The 13731-nt window shown below is 58.8% G+C and overlaps 5 protein-coding genes across 5 annotated transcripts; 2 read left to right on the top strand and 3 right to left on the bottom strand.

The window, feature by feature from the left end:
• Nucleotides 1-4580: 4580 nt before the first annotated feature.
• Nucleotides 4581-5340, top strand: K437DRAFT_218788 (WD40 repeat-like protein; the record flags this gene model as incomplete). Its single annotated transcript, XM_013391034.1, has 3 exons — nt 4581-4817; nt 4889-4964; nt 5039-5340. Coding segments are annotated over 3 exons (615 nt in total), but the record flags the coding sequence as incomplete, so codon positions are not given.
• Nucleotides 5341-5994: 654 nt separating this feature from the next.
• On the bottom strand, nt 5995-7590 carry K437DRAFT_253015 (WD40 repeat-like protein). Its single transcript, XM_013391035.1, has 4 exons — nt 7244-7590; nt 7066-7163; nt 6930-6996; nt 5995-6858 (listed from the first exon to the last, which is right to left on the bottom strand). The coding sequence occupies exons 1-4, from the start codon at nt 7495-7497 to the stop codon at nt 6366-6368; spliced, it is 912 nt and encodes a 303-aa protein (XP_013246489.1). The 5' UTR covers nt 7498-7590; the 3' UTR covers nt 5995-6365.
• Nucleotides 7591-7981: 391 nt separating this feature from the next.
• K437DRAFT_4572 (uncharacterized protein) lies at nt 7982-10156 on the bottom strand. The gene is made up of 3 exons (XM_013390922.1): nt 8530-10156; nt 8328-8450; nt 7982-8246 (listed from the first exon to the last, which is right to left on the bottom strand). Exons 1-3 carry the CDS (start codon nt 9891-9893, stop codon nt 8102-8104), a joined length of 1632 nt encoding a protein of 543 aa, XP_013246376.1. The 5' UTR covers nt 9894-10156; the 3' UTR covers nt 7982-8101.
• Nucleotides 10157-11363: 1207 nt separating this feature from the next.
• On the top strand, nt 11364-12154 carry K437DRAFT_271563 (uncharacterized protein; the record flags this gene model as incomplete). Its single annotated transcript, XM_013391036.1, has 2 exons — nt 11364-11769; nt 11995-12154. The coding sequence occupies exons 1-2, from the start codon at nt 11519-11521 to the stop codon at nt 12152-12154; spliced, it is 411 nt and encodes a 136-aa protein (XP_013246490.1). The 5' UTR covers nt 11364-11518.
• A 349-nt stretch (nt 12155-12503) lies between these two features.
• On the bottom strand, nt 12504-13389 carry K437DRAFT_253018 (YjgF-like protein). Its single transcript, XM_013391037.1, has 2 exons — nt 12845-13389; nt 12504-12769 (listed from the first exon to the last, which is right to left on the bottom strand). The coding sequence occupies exons 1-2, from the start codon at nt 13316-13318 to the stop codon at nt 12653-12655; spliced, it is 591 nt and encodes a 196-aa protein (XP_013246491.1). The 5' UTR covers nt 13319-13389; the 3' UTR covers nt 12504-12652.
• Between the last annotated feature and the right edge of the window lie 342 nt (nt 13390-13731).

Below are 13731 nucleotides of genomic sequence, written 5' to 3' on the forward strand. Positions count from 1 at the left end.
TCTGAACATCATACAACCTTTCTTCATCCGTTCCACCTGTTCCATCTCAACCGTGAACTAAAGTTGTTTGCTTTATATATGCGCATAGCACATGGCAGCTTTTTGCGCTTCATTTTCCCCTTGTCTGCGAAAAGACCGACGCCCGACCACAAGCAACCGATCAGGTCTGTGCGTCGAGTTTCGCCACCTGGGTTCAAGTCGTCAAAGGCTTTACGAGCGTGCCTGTGCTCTTGCGCAATTTTTTCTGTCGGACGGATACGCGCGCCTGTTAGAGGCAGGCACTCAAGCACCCGGCGTGGGACCAGAGCAGCCTGCGTCTGTCGTGCTATGCAGGGGCGCCTGGTTCGAACTCTCCGTCCTACCCGCCATTTCGCCTAGTCGATGCTTCCAGTGCAGACGACACAGGGGGAGGGGGTCATCGACGGTAACAGTCGAATTCGGTTCAGCCAAGCATGGTGCTCGAATTATGAGATGAGTTAGAGCCGTCGAGAGCGTGGCGACTCTACTACAGAAGCCAGACGATTCATGCGATCCCGTCAGGCATCGTACCAAGGAAGGAGTCTATGAGCCGTCGGCATCAACGGTAATGCCTCTGGTTGGCCCGCACCACCATACGCCGTACTTGCCGCTCGCCAGGTCCTCGCTTTCCTCGTGCCGTTCGCACCACCTTGAAAGGTCGTTACCATTATTGCAGGCCCAGCCAGGACAGTCATAAATCTTCCACCGTACAACTCTATCATGATTACCTGAAATTTGACGAGCCGGTGGACACGGAACAGAACCGCTTGTATTTCTATGGCCACCACAGTGTTAATGAGATTTGTGCATTTCTTAGCGTCGCCATCAACAGAAAGTAGCAGCGTCTGCTTCGAGGTCCGAAATGGAGATCCCAACTCGCCAACAGGTTGATAGTGGTCCCGTGGGACGCACACGCTATTCGTCTATCAATTTCATTGGCCGCCCCCACTGGGGATATCGACGTGCTCACTCGTAGAGAGAAGCATGGCCCGCACCAGCCTTGTAAACAGGATTCCCGGGACTTTGCGAAGTCACCGAGCGATTCGATACGGACAAGAAGAACACGACTCTCGAGTGTCAAGAGATGTCAGAACGAGTTAATTAGTGTGCACAAAGTCTCCATCAGCACGTAATGCGTGGAGGGGCCACTTGTTTTTCAGCACATTTCCCCCTTTGTAGCTAGGGCCTGCGCAGGCGTGTGTACACTTTTTGAGTGACTTGACCGTGCTGATGGATATGCATGGCGTCTGCTCTAGCTGGCGGTGAGCTGAGTCTGTGAGGAAGAGACTAGTCAGGAAAAGGGGGATAAGCTAACAAGGAGAGAGCGGGGCAGTGCCTCGCCCTCCGTCGGCCCTCGGGCACCCGCGCTGCGCTGGCCCGGGCCACTGCTCTGCATTGCGCAGCAGTGAGCAGAGGTCTGAGTTGAAAGCAGGGTACGACAGGCCGGTAGCGGCATGTGTGTGTGTGAGAGTGTGTATGTACGTGCCTGCCTTACTGGACCGCTGACTGCTCGTCGCTATGATCGACTGGTTCCCATTCTTGCATCTTCTGCGCTTGTGTTGGTTGGGTGTGTGCTGCTCATAACAATCTAGATGCGCCACGACCACCAGCCCTCTTCACTCCATCCATGTGCAGACGGTGGGGGGAACCCCTCGGCTCGCGCAGGGTCCAAGCTACACAGTCTCCTCTGCAGCGGCAGTGAGGACGACACACACTCTCTCTCTTCGCCCCTCCTTGGGCGATCGGTTGGTTGGACCCGCGTGGCCATCATCCGCGTCAGCCACTTCTCTTCCAGCATCATCGGCGGTAGCACTGCATCAAGCGCACCTTCGCCCTCCTCCCATCCCATCCCCTGTCGCGGGTAGATGCAGCAACCCGCGCCGACAGCCACAATGGAGCGCTCAGGCAGCGGCGGCGCAGCCGCACAAGAGTCAGTTGCTATCCCACCTAGGACGCAAGGCAAGCGACTGGACGCTGAAGAGGGTCAGCGGGGACAAGGCAATGGTCCAAAGACAGCGGACAGGGCCGCCTTCCTGCCTTCTTCTCCGCCTGCCCGACCCCCGACAGTTGTACCACTGCGCTCGAACGATATCACACCCAAGCCTGGCAACTGGCTTGCGTCCTCCCATTCCGCGTCCTCCGACCCGTCATCGAATCAGCAGGGTCAGCAGCAGCAACCGAGCCTCTTCGGCTGGGTCAAGTCTGCAATCGGTGGCCTCGCGCCTTCGCCGGCGGCCATGGGCATGTCCGACGTGCTCAGCCCAAGGAGCGAAGCGCAGGTCTTCGCCGATGCCCAGCGCTCCAAGGGTAACCGTCAATGGCCCCGGAGTGCTCGAGCACCCAGCGAGACTTCTGGAGGTAGCTCTGGCGGTGCGGGTCGCCTTGATACTGGCGAGTACGTGGAGGATAATTCATATGCGGGACACGGAGCTTTCGGAGGATCAATGGGCCTAGGATATCCAGACGGAGAAGTGTCCCAGGCCCGCTCGTCCTATCAGGTTAGCCGGAAGATGAGGCGCGCTGCACTGCCAGCTACTCCTGACGGCAACGAAGCCTACGCGCTACCCGCTTCTGCACGGTCGTCCATGTCCTACTCGGACAGCGGCGTCTATTCGGACGAAGATCCCTCCGAGGCGAGCTCCGACGACGGCGAGTACTGCCCAGAGGGGGATGAATACTCGGACGACGACAGCATTGCAACGGAAGAAGAGCTCTACGTGCCATTTCAGTCGCGCCAAGTCCCCCCTCCGCTCGTGCGACCAGCTGCCCGGCGCGATGGAGCGACGCTCGCGCTCGGACCAGACAGCCCGATCAACGAGCTGTCTGAGCTCACCTTCGCTCCGCTATCCATCGACAACAGCAACAGCGCCCAGTCAGAGGTCCTTCCACAAAGCAACAGCACAGGCAGCGGCTTCATCAAAAGGGCCGACCTGAGCCTGAACGACCCGCGTCTGCAGGACGGCAACGCCGTTGTCGAAGATATGACGCCCGCGAGCGGCGGCGGCGCACTGCCCAGCTTTGTGCTGGCGCCCCCTGGCGACGATGCCAATGATGAGAATGAGAATGTGCATGTAAGGGCAGGTGTTGAGTACGCGCCAATCGACCGGACGACCGAAGCGACGCCCGTGCCCGGCGGCCGGCGCGCGAGCGTCGTCGCGGCCGGCGCGGGGGACATGGCGAACGAGACCAAGGAGCAGATCGTCCTCGGCTCTCGGGGACGCAATGGTCTCCCCTCGCCGATGGCGCCGGCGCTCGTGCAGCAGCACTGGAGCGACGAGGATCGCAGCAAGACGCCGCTTGCTTCCGCAGGCCGGCCGAGCATGAATGGCGGCGCTGCCGGCCAAGCACAAGTACAAGCACAGCAGCTGCAGCAGGTCGCAGCGGACAAGAAGGCCGCGCGCGCCGAGCGCAAGTCCTTCAGCGAGGCGTCTGCCACAGTTGCGCCACCCATGCGCTCTAACCTCTCTTCTGCTTCGTCCTCCACATCGAACGGGAGCGGCGGGTCGTTCGGCGCAGCCACGCTGGCTATCGATCAGCAGCAGGCACCAGCGCAGACGCAGCAGCCCAAGCGTGGGTTCTTTGGACGTAGCAAAGCGGGCAGCGGCGCGGATGCGGACGCGGACGCAGGCAAGCTCAGCAGGAGAGGCAGCGAGAGCCAGCACTCGCGCCGTTCCAGTCTCAGCAGCAACAGCGGTGGTGGCGGCACCGGGTTAGGGCCGAGAAAAAGCAACTGGCTCTTCGGCGGTTCGAGACATAAGTACGGCAGTTCCGCCGCGTCCTCCGCGTCCTCCGCTGCGTCGAACACTGCGCACAGCTCCGAGGCCGGCAGCGCGGCGGGCATCGATGCTGCCGACGCATCGTCGCCCAAGCAGAAAGGCGGAAGGAAGGACAGGAAGAGCGGGGCGCATACACAGAGTGTGTCTGAGGCTTCCATCAACTCTTTGGACACAGTGGATGACGATCAATCGTTGCACAGCGTCGGAGGGCAGTCGAGCACGGGCAGAAAGAGTGTAGCTGGCTCGTCCGTCCGGTCTGAGAGCAAGGCGCCAAAGAAGCTCAAGCTTCACTACAAGAACAAGAGCTCGAAGGAACGCAACTTTGACAAGATCTTTCTTGCGCAGGAGCTGCATGTCGGCAGCGGTGGCGGAAACAGCAGAGGTGGCCTCGCGTCCACTCGGCACGATTCACTGGCATCGTGCATTAGCAGCTTGACCAACTCGTCCATGCCGTCGCCTGGGCGCCCACCTTTGCCCCACCTCAATAGCTCAGCAAGCCTCACGAGTAACGACAGCGCCCAGCTGGCCAACGGCCGTCCACTGTCCGTGCACTCCACCGCGCCGTCGGTCGCGTCGAGCACCGCGTCACACAACAAGGGCCGCGCCATCTGGGCAATGCGCTGGAGCCCCTGTGGGCACTACCTCGCCGTGGCGGGGCAGACGTGCGTCATCACGATCTATGAGGTGCTTTCGACAAAAGCGGCGCGTCAGCAGGAGGTGGAGCTGGCGCGCATGCGCGCGATGCTCCAGCAATCGGACAATTCTGCGATCCGCTCGAACGGATCCATGAGCAGCAACAAGAAAGGTAAGAACGGCACCCCACCCGCATCGAGCGGGAGGGACCAGTTCCCCGTCCTCAGCAGCACGCCCGTGCGCGAACTGCGCGGACACAGCCTCGACGTGCTCGATATCAGCTGGAGCAAGAACAATTTCCTGCTCAGCTGCAGCATGGACAAGACGGCCAAGCTCTGGCACATCTCGCGCGACGAATGCCTCTGCACGTTTGCTCACCTCGACTTTGTCGTAAGCTGAGGCGCTCCAGTTTCTTAATCCGACCGATGTGACTGACGCAGTTCTTTTATTTCGGGATGTAGACCGCAGCATGCTTCCACCCCAAGGACGATCGATTTTTCATCAGCGGAAGCCTTGACGGCAAGCTTCGCCTCTGGAGTAAGAGTCAAAATCGTGTTTTTGCGAGCACAGAGCCGCTGATGACCTTGCCTTTTTATTCTTCGTATTTTTAGACATCCCTGCCAAGAAGGTTCAGGCAAGCCAAGAGGTGCCGGGCTTGATTACGGCATGCACATTCACTCAAAGCGGCGCGACGGCTTGCGTCGGCACCTTCTCTGGCGCTGCGCTGTTCTACGAAACGGAGCGCCTGACGTACAGCACTTCCATCGCTGTGAGGTCGTCGTCCAGCAAGAATGCCCGAGGCCGCAAGATCACCGGCATCGAGCCAGTCTGGACGCCAGACGGATCCGAAAAGGTTCTCATCACGAGCAACGACTCGCGGGTCCGAGTGTACGACATCAAGCTCAAGCGGCTTGCCAAAAAGTTCAAGGGTGCCACCTACCTCAATCGAACGAGCCAGATTCGTGCCAGCGTCAGCGATGATGGTAACTTCGTCGTTTCTGGCAGCGAAGATGCCCATGTGTACATCTGGGACGCGGGCACCGGCCCAGCTAGCCTGCTCAGCCTCGACATGCTGCAGGGCAAGGGAAAGAATCCAGATGCGTCTTACGAGTACTGGACTGCGCATCCTGGCACGGTCACCAGTGCGCTCGTCGCACCACTCAAGGCGCATGGATTTCTTGAAGCATCCGAAGATCCCATCTCGATTCATGCGTCAATGCAGCAAGCAGGCAAGGTGTCGAACAGTACCACATCCACACTGACGGCCATTTCCCTAGCAAACGCAGTTTCTCCGGCCATGCCCGCGCACATGCTCCCAGGCGGCCTGCCGAACCAGCCGAACCCTGCCTTTGACGCCAAGCGCAACCGCATCATCTGCACGGTCGACGAGTCTTCCACGCTGCGTGTCTGGCGCGCTGACTCGTATGGCGTGCTCAAGAACATGGCTCCCACCTTTGCGCTTCCACCACAGACCGATAGCACGCTCAGCAAGATGAGCGATGCATCTGAATCCAGTTGAGCGGCCTCACCAAAGCTATCCGAAAAAGATACTTTTCATCATAATTACACAACATCGATGCATTACAAGGGGCTTGCCATGGTACTGTCATATAGAGCAGTTCATTTTTCTCTTCAATTCACCTTTTCCATCCTTCATCTTCTCGATTTGTCAAGTCTGGCAGCCACAACGCGGTTTCAGTACCTCCTGTGAGAAAGCACGCCGTTCTCGGATTAAAAGCGACGACTGAGGGCAGAGAACCTTTGAGCCCTTGCAGCATCGTGATAGGCTCCAGGGTTCGCGGCTCGACAAAATCGATCGCCTTGACTTCCGGGATCTCCCATGCGGCGATGCGACTGTCAGCTGAGCCTGTAAGGGAAGTAAAAGGCAGGGAGGCGTTACCACATACCGCATGCCAATGTGCAGATGGCAAATCCATGCTACGCACCTGCTAAGACGAACTTGGCGTCGGGTGTCCATGCGAGCTCGCGGCCCAGCAATTCAGCGGACGAGCCCACCAGTTCTGCGGAAAGGCTCGAATGACCTATCAGTCGAAAGAGACGCTTACCGCCAAAGGAATCGTACACGTAGTGAACGTTCCCTGCAGTGCCGACGAGCATGTATTCGCCGTGGTTACAAAATTGAATCGAGGTGATCCTCGGCGTGGCGCCTCCAGCTTTGTCGGGAAAGACTTTGATATTCTGGAAAGGCTTGTTCTGAAGCTTCTTGACGTCGTAGAGGCAAATGCTGCCGACCTCGGGGAAAGCAATGACCAGTACAACACCCATGGGGTCCCAAGCGACCAGGGGATGACCTTGGACTTTTACCGAAGCCACGGCTCCTTCTGCCTTCAGATCCCATAGCCGCACCGTGTCATTCTCTGCGGCGGTCGCAAAGAGGTCTTTGTCTGGAGCCATCTCCATGCTGGTCACCCTGCTTGGCAGGTCGGAGCCGCTTCAGCACTCGATGCAAGTGATCGATGCTCGCAGCGACAGTCTACACACCTGCCTTCGTGCCCTTGGAAAAATGTGATGTACTTTTGCTTGCAAAGATCGAGGTGCTGAGCTCGATCTACGATGTATGGAGCGAATGGAACGATTCAGATCGTACGAACGCCACGCGGCCAGCGCGAAACCTCACTGAGCGTCTTGGTGCTTGTATGAAGGACCCGGAGCCTTGTATGCGTGTTTCGAACGAGGCCTACGCCATACTTTTGGACTGGTACCGACTGCTTGAGACTGGAAAGAGCATGCCAATAGCAGTTAGAGCGTCAGGTGACACGTTTGTGCAGGACTCGCTCGGTCGAAAGCGGACTGACAGGCCTTTTGCACAATCGTACAAGTGCAGCCGGTCATCTTGGCTGCTGGTAACGACAGTGGAGCCGTCATCGCTGAAACTTGCATTTGTGATAAGCAGGGCAGAGTCCGTGGATCTTTGAACGGCAGCCTGCGTCTTGTCTCGCGCACGGAATGATTTGAACGGCCTGAACTTGCCGACGACCTCTGACGTCAATGTGATCGATTCCGGCTTGGACGATGGCTCCCCCCGGCCAGAAGTCCTGTTTCTCGACATGACATGCTATGAAGGACCGTGTCGCACGCTTGCTGCTTGGGTCCCGGGGGACAGCAACGGTTCAGCGTTTAGCCTGCGGAAAAGGAACATCTGTCCCAAACCATCATGAAGCTTCGGATCTGTCGAATGGTGTGAAGGAGCATGTGTGTTCTGTGGCCAGTGTAGGGGTGTGGCGTGGCCTGGCGCGTCGGCGCCTTTCTCGTTCTGCTTCGTGTTGTACACCACCGTGTCGCGTCATGCTACTCCCTCCCCGAAGATCAGTCTCGAAGAAGTGGCAGATATCCACAAAGGTACTATTACGTGGCTATGGGCAGAACAAGCCTGTAGGAAGACGTACTGGCACGCTGCCGCTTCCTTATCGCTGATGCTCTGAAAAATGAATACAGATAGACTACACGCTGTGTGCCAAGCAAGATGTTGTAGGTATCTCGGATGGTATCGCCGGGGTACGGTGCTGGTATCTTTGGGCGTCAAGTGTTACTCTCGCTGTACTAGGAAGAATCATCTGGAGAAAATAAAGAACATGACATGTTGCAACTGGCCTATGCGGATGCTGGGTATGGGATGCTGATGTTGTTACTTGAGTAGGAATCGTCGGGTGGGTCTAGATGGAGACACGGGGTGCGGCACCGTGAGCATTGTCGCCGCTGGACTCGTTGTCAACGGGCAACGAAGAGGGATAGACGTGACATGCTGATGCATGAATGCTCCATTTGGTGTGGTTGCTCATTGAAATCGTGACCCAGCGTCTGTTTCACAAAAAGGGGAGAGTAGGGGCGCCATTAGGCCGATGTGCTCGCGGTCCGAAACCAAGGTGACTAGGCACTTACTGGCACGAATGACACTTGCCTTCCATCAGGTCCACTCCTTCTGCAGATGGCCGAAGGACCACTGGTGGCCTGAAGAGAGTGAGGCTGCGCGGACTGACACCGTGGTGCCTCAGAAGGTGATATCTGTGTGAAATAACAAGCAGCATCGGGTTGAGAATGAGACGGGGAAAGGACGCGTTTGCGACGAGAGAGAATGGCTCACCTGTACGACGAGTTCTTTAGGTGCAGCCAGCCCGGGTGCTTAGGGTCGCTCGCATCGCACAAGCCGCACCAGGCCTCCTTGCTACCTTTCAAGCCGGTGGACGATTTCTTCCCGCCGAGCCTTGCCGTGCGAACCCAAGCGGGGGTGTACACGTCGCCGGCAAACCTGGCGCCTTGCCTTTCGGGCGAGAGGTACGATGCTGTCGCACGCCGTTGCTCAGCGGGCGGCTCGGATCGCAGACGTCCCAGTGGGTGGATGAAGGGCGCGGGGAATGTGAGGTTGGTTGCCGGAGTTGAAGATGTACGATCCGGAGCAGGGAGGGGAGGGGATTTGGATGGGGCTGGCGCGCGTGGGGAGGTAATCTCGATTCCGCTAGGTGAGCACGGCGGATACTGCCAAGGGTCGTAACGGTCGGATGATTGAGGACGATGAATGTGGCGTGGCGGTTCCGAGGCTGGTTCCCGATCGAGAAGGAAACGCTTTGACGGTGCGGCAACTTCGGACGCTTCTAGAGCCCGCTTGTTGGCTTTTCGCTGCTGTGTGACGGTGGAAGTGCGCGCACGAATCGGTACCATGCTGTCCATGAGCGACATGGCTTTGTGTTCCTGAAGAGACTGTACTGTTCTCATTGGAGTAGAGCACAGAGAGAGGCCAAGCCCGAGCCCGAGCCCAAGCCCAAGCCCGAATTCCGCCTTCTCATCACTGGTGACGAGGGCGATCGAGTTGCGCCTGGCGGGTCCAATCTCGAGCGTATCAGTCGATTCGTCCCTGGCGCTCGACACGCTTGTGCAGCACGAGAGCGCAGGCGACCAGCTTGGCGACGGCAAGCCCTGGCGCATCCAGTAGGGCATCTCGGCGGTCCGGCTGGCGCTCAAGAGCGCAAAGGGCAGGTCGCCGCCATACCACGATTCGTAGATGCGCGGAGTCAGTGCATTTCCAAATGTCGAGGGGAATGAGCCTGAGAGGGGCGAGCGGGGGCTGAACAGATGTGGGGGCGCAAAGGGAGAAAGGTCGTGTGAGGCGACGATCGGCGGGAGGGTGACTGCTGACGCGGATAGGTGGCCGGGGTCTTGGAGCAAATTAGCTCGGATGGGGTCGATCTTGAGCAAGGGGATCGCGCTGTGACGACGGGCGAAGCGGAGGCTAGGCAAGGATGATAATGATGAAGACAGTCCGTCCGGATCTGGTTCTTGCACACGGGGATGAGGCGGATGGCACTCCTCCACGCCGCGCTGACGGTTCGCCTGCATGCTGGATACGCCTGCAATCTTACTCGACAGAGCATGTGTCGGCTGGAGTGGGGAAAGCTTGAGCTCATGCGGGCGCTTCCGATCCAGGGGCCGCAACAGCGCGTTGGCAGCCATGCTTGATCAGGGATGGATTCGAAAGTTGTGCGCGGAGGGACGATAGTATGTGAACGGGTCAGGGCAGCTGCAGCGTCTAAAGCACCACGACATCGGATGTGAAGGGAAGAGACGCGGAGCAAGAAGTGGAATCCACTGCGACAGGGAAGGGCCTTCGAGCACCTGATTATAAAGGCATCCGACACACAATGTTAGAGAATCGTCGCTGAGATTACTTGTCCAGGTAGTGCGATCGCGGAGATGCGGACGATGCTCTTTCATTGGGGGAGAGGAGATCCATGCGGAGAGCATAGCCCTATGGCATAGCCTGCCAATAGGGGTGCTGCGCAGGACGAAGGGCTAAGCGACGTCATCTAGATGTAGGCGTATAGTGTGACCATGTGACATTTGCAGTCATGCTTGCGCAACAGGATTGTGTTCCTCGACCTGGATGGCATCTATTTTTTTTTCGGAGGCGTCTCTGCAGATCACGGTCAAAGGTGTCAGAGCATGTCACAGAGCCCAGTGCAGATCCAATCGTAAATCGATTAGCGTCCTTGAACAGTGCTTGGGGGAGATTCTGCGAAGACTGGAAAGAAGAGAGAAGGAACGTTGTTCTTTGCGCCTCGATACCCTACGGAGGAGAGGAAGATCACGGGTGTATATGACTCGTTGACACCCGTGCCACGAAAGACCACGAAAGTGGAGAGGGAGAGGTGGAGGGAAAAAGAGGGCAATACCCCATTACAGCGATGAGGGCGAGATGATGTGTGGCGTCCCCTTCTGCAGGGGGATGCACGCATGCGACCTGCAAAGTGCCACAGGCAACGAACCAAACTAGCGGGCACTGAGGGAGAGCAGCGGCTGGCGCACGACCTCTTTTTCTTTCCGGGAAGCCCTGGTTCAGATGCACCCATCAAAGTCTCCTGGTCGCTCGTGCATGGTACATCTATGTACGTACTTGCGATGGTCAACAAGCGTCTTCCTTCCGTTGCACGCCTGCCCCTGCGAAGGGAGGTATTGGAGGAGAATAGCAGCGATGCGCTAGGCTACTTGGTGGTCACCAGTTTCGCGGCGGCGGTTAATAGCAGAAAGCCATCTGTGGTTGCTTGGTGTGCTGCGTGGAGACGAGAGGCCAAGGACACCACTGGACACGGTGCTCGTGATTGTATGGTGTGCCTGGACCCTTGTGGACTCGGGCTCTTTGCAACCCAGAAAAACCCTAACCCTTTCGCTTTCGATGCATGGGTGCGCATCTCAAGAAAAGTCGCCGATCATGTTTTGTACTGAGCAGTAGCAGCACGGCCGGGCACTGCAACAGCTATCCGCATTCATTCACCCACTTGCACCTTTTCAAAAAGAAAGAAAGAGCGACGCCGCGATCACGTGATGCAAGCTTGCGACACGACCCCGCCTGACATTGCACGCCCGCGCGCGCCTGAAATCCGACGCCAACGTCCTTCCTAGACTTGCTCCTCTCCACGTTTGTTTGCACCCGGCGGACGGCCTTCAACGCGCTGCACGACGTCCTGCTCACCCGCTCACTTCACACCAATACCATCCATAGCTACTCGGGCGTACACGCTCAACATTACCAGCCCCAGTCTTAAACCTGGCCAGGCCAGCTCGACGGCAGGAGCGGCAAGATGCGCACATACCCGCGCGCAACGCTGAAGCGCCTTGTGCGTGCGCACCTGCGCTCCAAGGCGCAGCCGGCGCAGCTGAGCGCCCGGGCAGACCTGTATATTTACCTCGCATGGGTCGTCTTCCTCCGGCGCCTCGCGCGCGAGAGCATCGTCGCGATGCAGATGGACGCCGACGTCGGCGTCGCGGCGAGTACGCGCACCATGGCACAGCGGCACGTGCGCTGCGCCGCGCGCCGGCTCGCAAGCCTCAAGTGAAGACTTGGTCAGTGGGAAGGCGAGCGAGGTGCGCGACGCGATGCGGCACTACAAGGCAGGGATGGCGCGGCGGAGAGAGCGACGCTATTGATTTGGAGCCGGGAACGCGGGTGCAAGAAACACTCGTCGGGGGATCCCCGCAGGAAGCACAGCTTTTCAGCCTGCAGACTCGATAGCACACAAAGTCAAACGATTCGCAGCTTCATCGCCCCGATCGGTAGCGACTATCGCAGGACGTACACGATCACTTCACCTGGCGTCACTCGAGCAGCAAGCAGAACGCCTCGCCTGGACTCGACGTGCTCGAAAGCAGGGCACGCCTCAACACTCCCACATGTCCACGCAGTGCAGCTGTCCTATCGCACGGGGACAAACGCTTAAGCCGCGGCTCTAGCCCACGACCGCATACACGCAGATGCAGATGGGGCTACCACCTTCCGTCGCTCTGAGCCTGCGTCTGCCTGCGCACCTGCCGACCGGGGCACTCCTGACAGCAGCATATCGCGGACGGGACACCGCACGACGGGCAGGCCGGGGCGGGGCGTACTGCGCGGTGGAGCGCTGCAACGTTTTGGTTTCGAGGTTGCGCCGGGACTTTTGCGCGCTGTAGATGGAGGGCGGGGGTCGTTCTGCAACGACGCAGGGGGGCGGCCGGTATCGAGCGGCAGCAGCTGCTACTATGTTCCCTATGTATCCAATAATAGTCTGGTGCGATGGCGCTCCACTGTGCATGCGCCGCTCTGTCACCGCGAGCGCTAAAGCAAGGCGGCGATTGTCATTTTGCAACGGTGTGGTACATACTTAGCGATCACTTGTTCACGCGGGGGGTCTGTGTCTATGTAGCGCTAGCATGTGCCTTGTGCCGGCAGTCCTTGCTCCTCATTCTTCTTTCTGCTCGTTGATAACGGCGGCGATGCACTCGACTTCGACGGCGACGTCGAACGGCAGGCGGGCGACCTCGACGGCAGAGCGCGCTGGTTTGTAGGGCGCAAACATCTGTCCCGGGGCCAAGGGTGTGAAGTCAGCGCAAGCTTTTCTCATCACTGGAGGCTGCAGGCGGCGGGCTCTCACCTTTTCATAGACGGCATTGACGCGCTGAAAGTGGTTCATGTCCTTGAGGAAGACGGTGGTCTTGAGCACGCTGTTGCGGTCGGCGCCGGCGGCGCGCAGTACGGCGAAGAGGTTAGAAAGGGCCTGCTGGGTCTGCGCCTCGATGGCGCCGGGTGCGTCGCTGGGGGCGCCGCCGTCAACGATGCGCATGGTCGCGGGGTCAAAGGGGACGCAGCCGCTAATGAACGCGAGCCCGTTGTGCACGACAGCCTGCGAGTACGGGCCCAGTGCGGCGGGCGCGTCGGTCGAGGCGCATGTCTTGTAGACTGGTGCGGGTGCGGACGAGGACATGGTGTGTGAGGCTCTGCTGAACGCCGACTGCTGCTTCTGCGGGAGGTGAGCTGTGCGGGCGCGGACGAGTGCGGTGCTGCTGCTGCTGCTGGCCAACGGCGACAAGAGGCGGAGGGCACGTGGTCGGAGACGGTGTGCGAGCATGTGCTGCTGCTGCTGTATAGCAAGGATATGTGTGTGTGGCGATGCCCCTCTTCTGTGCAAGGATGACTAAGAAAGGGAGATGAGATGAAATGAAATGGATTCCATTCCAAACCACGTGGAATATACACGGAAGAGAAGCACAGAGGCGATTATGGGCGGGGATGATCCGTGGCAATGGGCAAAGGGGCCAGGTGGGCACGGCGCCAGTCTTTCTTACCCGTTAATACCCACCCACCTGATCACCGCCTCACCACCACCAACTAAGCCGCGTGGATGAAAGGAGATGCATGCATCCTGCTGGGTTAACACTCCGCCAGCTCTGCCAGACGGGGTGCTCGAGAGAGCGTGTGTGTGTGCGTGTGTATGTGTTCTGGTGTGTCAGGATACCCATGGACGAGCTCGCGCGCCTGGTG

Source organism: Tilletiaria anomala (assembly GCF_000711695.1).
Source record: "Tilletiaria anomala UBC 951 chromosome Unknown K437scaffold_1, whole genome shotgun sequence".
Lineage (NCBI taxonomy): Eukaryota > Fungi > Basidiomycota > Exobasidiomycetes > Georgefischeriales > Tilletiariaceae > Tilletiaria > Tilletiaria anomala.